This window comes from Sardina pilchardus, chromosome 14, assembly GCF_963854185.1.
Source record: "Sardina pilchardus chromosome 14, fSarPil1.1, whole genome shotgun sequence".
Classification (NCBI taxonomy): Eukaryota; Metazoa; Chordata; class Actinopteri; order Clupeiformes; family Clupeidae; genus Sardina; species Sardina pilchardus.
This window is the reverse complement of record NC_085007.1, coordinates 4904304-4911803: the sequence shown is the minus strand read 5'-3', so window position 1 is coordinate 4911803 and position 7500 is coordinate 4904304. Positions and strand designations below refer to the sequence as shown.

General features: G+C 49.1%; 1 protein-coding gene across 1 annotated transcript in view; it reads right to left on the bottom strand.

Annotated features, from left to right (window-relative positions):
• Positions 1-7500, bottom strand: part of lrrc75bb (leucine rich repeat containing 75Bb) — a 48306-nt gene that overhangs the window by 29869 nt on the left and 10937 nt on the right. The window contains exon 2 of the mRNA XM_062554806.1: positions 4156-4284. Coding sequence (XP_062410790.1) covers positions 4156-4284 — 129 coding nt within the window. The remainder of the gene's footprint in view (positions 1-4155; positions 4285-7500) is intronic.

The following is a 7500-nucleotide window of genomic DNA, read 5'->3' as shown; positions in this document are numbered from 1 at the left end:
TCTCATGCCCTGGTGGCTCTTCAAAGACACAAACATGATTAAAAAAAACAGTCTAGCGAGGGTTTCTCCACGTTATGCTAACAGATGAAGCCATCGTCTCCTCAGCACAATGATGCTAGCCCCTCTAGCCCTTGCTGCCCCAGTGCAACATGGCAGCTGGCTAATCGGCAGAGTGGGCACTCGCTTGCTCTCGGCTGGCTGGGCACCGAGGGTGGATGCAGTGCCATTGGCATGGTTTTGGTCTGGGCACTCGTGGCATGAGGGGGCAGGGGCAGAGAGAGAGAGAGTGAGAAAAAGTGGAGAGAAAGAGGGAGGGTGGATGCGGTGCTATTTGCATGGTTACAGACTGGGCGCTCTCGGCTCAGGGGGTAGGGACAGAGAGAGAGAGAGAGAGAGAGAGAGAGAGAGAGAGAGAGAGCCATGGCATTGGCAGGACTTGTGTTTCCTGAGACCAGAGAAAACTGCGGAAAATAAGAGTCCCTCTCTCCCACTTCCCTCTTTCTCTCCCTCTCCCTCTCTCTCTCCCTCTCCCTCTCTCCCTCTCTCTCTGCCCTCCCTCTGTAGTTAGTGATTTCCTCTTGCCCACATCTCAGCCACCTCCACTTGATCAATTATTACACACCTCCTCCAGTTCACACCTCCCTCGTTCACATGTTAATCCCCTACTCTCTCTATGGAATGAGCAATCTTCTCTTTCATTTCCCAGATATCGAGGAACAAGCGATCTCGTCTTTGCTCAGACGTTAGCCCAGCTCCTCTTGTTGCGCTGCCTCCGTCCCCTTGTCACCTAATCCCATCTTCTCCTCGACTCTGGGACGGGCGCCAAAAGTCTCGGCGGACACCCATCACCGTAGGGCTCCCCCGTCAACAGCCCCCTCTCAGCCATCCCAGTCCTGTGCCAGCCTGCAGATCCAGGATTACAGGGACTCTATCGAGGAGATTTGCAACGCGTGCACAAAAGTACTGCACTCTATTAAAGGGAAACTATGCAGGTTCGACGATTTCTTCGCTGTCTTCTCGTTTTATGCAGGTTTCTCTGCAGAGCTTCTCCTACAGCTTTAGCGTGTATATTTTACAACATTCCTCAATTGGTCAGTCTGCCTTTTCATGAACATGATCACTTTCTGTTTCTCAGTGCACCGGCCACCGGCCCAAAATGGCAAGGGTGGTTTTTCAGACAGTGGCTTACAGACGCTAGGTGGAAGCGAAATGGCCGCCATTCGACCCGAAAAAAGACATATAACCATTCCAATGACTCTGAAGCTGTTCAGTTAAGGTAAATTAAGCTAAAAAGACCCTGTATAGTTCAACTTTAAGAGTTTCATTCTTCAACTTCAGTTCTGCTGTGACAGCAGAACTCTCTCCCTACAACGGGTCTGACCCAAATCGGGTTCTGATCTATTCGACAATCAGCATCTAAATAGGGCTTTCTATTCACTGTGATGCATACTACTAGCTTGAGGGGCTGTCTTTGCTCTGAGCTGTCTGCAGGCTCCACTCAAACAAGGCTTTCCCCCAGCAGCATAAGCCCCCCCTAACTCTTTCCAGCTCTCCCCTACGCGGAAAAACATGGAGACTTGATACTGTGAAATCCTTGAAGGTAATCCCTACACGTCTTCCACACAAAGTCTTAACACACAATAATTAACACTGGAAATGCCATTTGTTTGAAGCTGGTGTTATATGGAATGGTTAGGGACACTCCCGTATGAATGTTATGTGACTAATTAAATTCTTGTTATGAATGCGCCGAGAACGATAAAGGCGAGCTTGGCTGTTTCCTGTTCTGAGGGAAAGGAAAGGTCATCCATATCACTGTCCAACGAGTCTGCCGCTTGCCCCAAAAATCGATTTACTCACTGGCTTTGTGGACATGTCACGAAGATATTCCGAGCGACAAGCAGCCGGCCAGGGAGACAGGCAGGGAGGCTTTGTGGTAGCAGTTGTAGTGTAAACGCTAATGCACCCTGATGTATCCCAGACAATTAAAGTTCTGAGGGATGTGCAGCTAGGCAGCGACAAAATCTGAATACACATGTTTTTTTAACAGCTGTACACCTTGGATAGATGGGTAAACGGTGATGTGTCTCAACTGCCCATTTGTGATCAGATCACCACAGGATTGCATTTTAAAACCAAATGTAAACAAGCGCTGTCAGCAGGTGCAAGTTTTGCATCAACTAATGAAGTGCTAGTGTTGAACCTGCTAACGTTACCTCAGGAGGTGCTAGTGCTGAGTCAGCTAACGTTACCTCAGGAGGTGCTAGTGTTGAACCTGCTAACATTACCTCAGGAGGTGCTAGCGCTGAACCTGCTAACGTTACCTCAGGAGGTGCTAGTGCTGAACCTGCTAACGTTACCTCAGGAGGTGCTAGTGCTGAGTCAGCTAACGTTACCTCAGGAGGTGCTAGTACTGAGTCAGCTAACGTTACCTCAGGAGGTGCTAGCGCTGAACCTGCTAACGTTACCTCAGGAGGTGCTAGTGCTGAACCTGCTAACGTTACCTCAGGAGGTGCTAGTACTGAGTCAGCTAACGTTACCTCAGGAGGTGCTAGCGCTGAGTCAGCTAAAGTTACCTCAGGAGGTGCTAGCGCTGGGTCAGCCAATGTTTCTTCAGGAGGTGATAGTGCTGAACCAGCTCAGGTTACTTCAGGAGGCGCCAATGCTGAATCAACTAGCATTACCTCATCAGGCGCTGGTGCTGAGTAAGTTACCTCAGAGGCCTCGATCCTCCTCATATTTCAGCCTGCTAAGGGAATATCCCACTGGGCCAGCAGGAGCATACATGTGTGCTTACACTCTGCAACCGCAACCGCAGCACCTCCTCTGAGCAGAGAGCCAGAGATGTCACCCCCTCTCAGTACTGTGCTCCCCACTGACATGCCTTTTCACGCCCAGGCGCTCAAATTCAATTGCTTCTCTATGCAATGATGCGATTTGACGGTTGCGCTCACGGTCATTAACGTTGAGCACCTTCTCACGTTTTTAAGAGCTCCGCATTTTTTTTTGCTTCCACCTCACTCATATAATCATGAGGCTTCTAAAAACGTGAGGCGCTCAAAGTTAAAAATAGTTCACCGGCCTTTTGAGGTCACATTTTTTTCAACAATGGATTGCTGCTTGGCTACCTGTCTAAGCTAAATTAGGAAGCTAGCTATTTAGCTAAGTAAAAAGTGTAACAGCAACAGCATAAACACAATCAATTTCCACCTTGCATTTTTTAACGCTCACGTCACTCTGTGTGTGAAAAAAAGTGTGTCAGTGTGACCATCGCCTAACTTGGTCAAGGTTAGAGAGGGGAGCCGGACTACTGGAGTTCTGGCAGTGTGCCGTACTTGGCAGGAAGGAGAGCTGGGACATCTGGTCGGGTTAGCCAGAGATGAGAGCGTACAGTAGTCTGGCACACTTCTGGTGCTGTGAATAACAGCCCGGCTTCACCGTCCACACAACAGAAGAGCTCCGATTGTGGAGTGCAAAAACGGTTTTAGACGACTAAGTGAAAGTGCACACCAATATTACGTCTGGTGTAACCACTGATTATACTGGAAGCTATTTGTTGCAGCATATTATCTTTAAGTTACATGTCTGATGTAGCCTGCCTGTAAGACAGACAGAGGGCAGCTTGCTGTAGATCTGGTCGGGTGAATGGCGAACAGAGCAGGTACAGTATGGTTCTGGCATAGGTGGAGAGAGTGCAGAGGAGACATTCGTCTTCTGCAGTTCAATCCGAGTCATAGCCGGCGCAGACTACTCTACTACTCTACTACTTCTTCTCCACAATGATCTTTTACGATTGACCATGTCAGACTAGCGATCACAGAACCACAAAATCTTGCTGCGTTTTGGTTGTAAGACTGGCCACAAGATCTATTTGCTAGACTTTTGGTCGTAACGTTGTGGAATGTCTCAGACAATAAATCATGGGTGGTTGAATATGTCACATTACAAGACACTTCCTCCTTTGGGCGTCGTTCCCGACTTTTCATATTCGGACAAGACACTGGAAATTTGACGGTCACGACACAATCGTGGCAAAATCTGGCTGAAATTGTGTGGTCTGCACTGACCATCAGAGGGGGGAGTTAGTCTGCTATCTGTGTGTTTTGTATGCTCTATGTGGTCTATATGTTCTATTAGTAGCATTAGCGGACTTACCCTTTTTGGACACTGCATGTCCCGGGCCAAGCTCAGCAGGAGCTCATGGGAAATGGGGTCCACCAGGTTAAGGAAGGCAGCGTTCTTATACAAAATGTCATTGAGAGACGTTCCCTCCAGGCCCAAATCCTAGAGAGACAGACAGAGAGAGACACACACAGAGGGAGAGGGAGACACAAACACAGAAAGAGAATGAATGAGAAGGGTCGTGTTCTAAAGTAAGATTCCACACATAAGGACAGTGTTCTACAGTAAGGTTCCACGTGCAAAGGGCCATGTTCTAAAGTATGATTCCACACATAAGGACAGTGTTCTACAGTAAGATTCCACATGAGAAGGGTCATGTTCTAAAGTATGATTCCACACATGAGGACAGTGTTCCACTACAGTACGATTCCACACATGAAATATTGTCACCCTGCTGCAGACTGGCACTCTCATCAGCACAAATTAGTCACAGCCTTTCCATGTGGAGCAGCCTGCTTCACCTCAGAGGCTCCGTGTGCCTGCATGGACTCTGGGGCCACTCGGACACCATTAGCAAGAGTGCATGTGCCCCACCAGCATTAATGAGGACGATTACCACACTGGGCTGCAAGTGAAACAAGCTTAGCTCCCATTCCCAGAGATAGCGCTCACACGCTCGCACGCTCGCACGCTCGCGCTCGGCGCGTCGGAACTGCGCCACAGTCCAGGACCCCCTCGGATCCGTATGTGGGCAGACGGAAAGCTGAAAGCCGCGCAGCTTATTAGCCAGGCTTAGGCGGCTAAGATCTCTGTCCCCCCCTCCGATGCTCCTGAATCCTGTCTTTCTCTTCTTCTTCGCTTTTTTGTCTGTTTTTTTTTTTTTTTTTGTTCTTCCTCCCACAGATATCAAAAGGCGAGGCGAGGTGAGGCGGATGTGCCAACCAGTTAAATAAAATGAGGGGAGAGAAAGAGAGAGAGAGAGACAGAAAGAGATGTTGAGAGTGATTGAGAGAGAGAGATAGAGAGAGCAAGTTAGAGGGAGAAATATTGAGTGAGAGAGATTGAGAACAATCGAAAGAAAGGGAAAGGGAGAGAGAGAAAGGGAGAGAGAAAGAGGGACATAGAGAGAGAGGGGGAAAGAGGGACACAGATAGAGAGAGAGAGAGAGAAAGAGAGAGAGGAAGAGGGGGAAAGTGAGAGATCCCCAGAGGATGTTGTTGGTGTATGATGGGCTGGCTGGAGCTATTTGTAGTGACAGAGCGGAGCGCCTTAGCTGCAGGTGAAGCGCTGTCAGGGGGCGAGCATACACACACACACACACACACACACACACACACACACACACACACACACACACACACACACACACACATACATTCATACACACACACACACACACACACGTACACACACACGTGCAGGTGAAGCACTGTCAATGGGTGAGTGGGGAAGCAGCAGCCCAGATCAGCATCCACCCGCGGTGCAGACATAACGCTGGCAGACACTTCAAACGGCTTTAAGCACACACACTCACATACGCATACACACACACACACACACATGCACCCACACAAATACACACACACAAACACACAGACAAATAAGCACATACAGACACGCACACATGCACCCACACAAATACACACACACACACACACACACACACACACACACACACACACACACACACACACATACACACACATATGTGAGCAGACACACACAGCCACACAAAAAGAAAAAAACACACACACACACACACACAAAAGTATATACGCACTCTGCAGAGGATGATGACAGCCAGCACACACACTTGTGGTTGGTCTGGGGAACACACACACACACACACACACACACACACACACACATGTGGTTGGTCGGGGAACAGGCCCACTGACAGTCAGTGAAAGGAGCATGAAAGCTGCGGCTTACTGTCAAAAACAGGAAGGATTTTGCGGGAGAGCAGAAAAGGCTCCATGGTGGGGGAAAAGCCCAAATCGTCGACATTGTTTTCCTCCTTTAATTCCTCTTTCAGGTCCAGCCAGGCCTGCACTGCTGCTGCCGGGGATGCTGTTGTTGTCCTTATGTATGCAGACAGCTCACAGCTTTATGGGGAGAGGGAGAGGGAGTGTGTGTGTGTGTGTGTGTGTGTGTGTGTGTGTGTGTGTGTGTTATTGTCCTTATGTATGCAGACAGCTCACAGCGTTATGGGGAGAGGCTGCCACAGGGCCTACAGTACCCAGAGAACAACACTCACTCTTGGAGTTACTCCTGGAACTGGCCCACATCTGGCCCTCACATGGGCCGATCTGGATTAAGGGCCATTCACATCACCAACTGAACTGAACAAGTGAACTAAACTGAACAAGTGAACTGAACAAGAAGAACCTACTACAGTATGACTGCAAGTGACTCGGACAATATTGTTCTTCATGTCGTTATCATTACAGTTTATAGTCTGGAGGTTGACACTCATATTAGCTAGAGTGATACTTTTTGCCTTAATCATTCATTCACTAGCAGGAACTGGTTTGGATCTAGCCCGGATGTAACCTTGCAAGTATTTGAAAATTTCACTGCACGCAATTGGATAACACAACGACCAATGTTTACTCTGACTGAATCCGGACATCGATGCAATTGGATAACACTACGACCAATATTTACTGACTGGAACTTCGGAGCACTGTCATCATCAGTTTAGCTCGCCTCTGGCCCGCCTATATCAGATAAACCGATGTGATTGGTTTCCCCCAATGCCTGGGTAAAAGTAACGTCCATCATTGCTCATTGCCAGAGTATCTTGCAGACACAATTCAAATTGTGCTTTCACAAAAACTCCAGGATTTCCAGGGTAGAAATAACCTGGATCTGGATCTGATCTTACTTGGATCTGATCTAGAACTAGTCTGGATCTAGTTTGGATGTAGCCTGGAACTAGCCTGGATCTAGTTTGGATGTAGCCTGGAACTAGCCCGACTCCAGATCAGAGTAGCCTGGTTCTAGTCCACATCTGATCCAGAACTTGATCCGGCAGATTGGGCTACAGCTTCGGGTTCGCAGGAAAACTCCCATCAGCACTTTCTGTGGGCGGGCGGGCGGGCGTTTGGGCACCGCGGAGCTTGTGGGCCTAATTTATAATGCCAGCGCTCCGGGATTCCCCGACACCTTGGCACGACTGGCCTTTCCGTCTCCCTCTCCGTGCCCGGCCCGAGCATCCATCACAGGCCGGGCAGCGTGCCAGCGTGCCAGCCAGGCAGCCCCCGAACCGCTACCGCACGCACGCACGCACGCACGCACGCAGGAGCCCAGTGGTGGATTACATAACCTTTGCAGCTACCGCCATTAATCTCACTCATACTGTTTTGTTGACTCCTG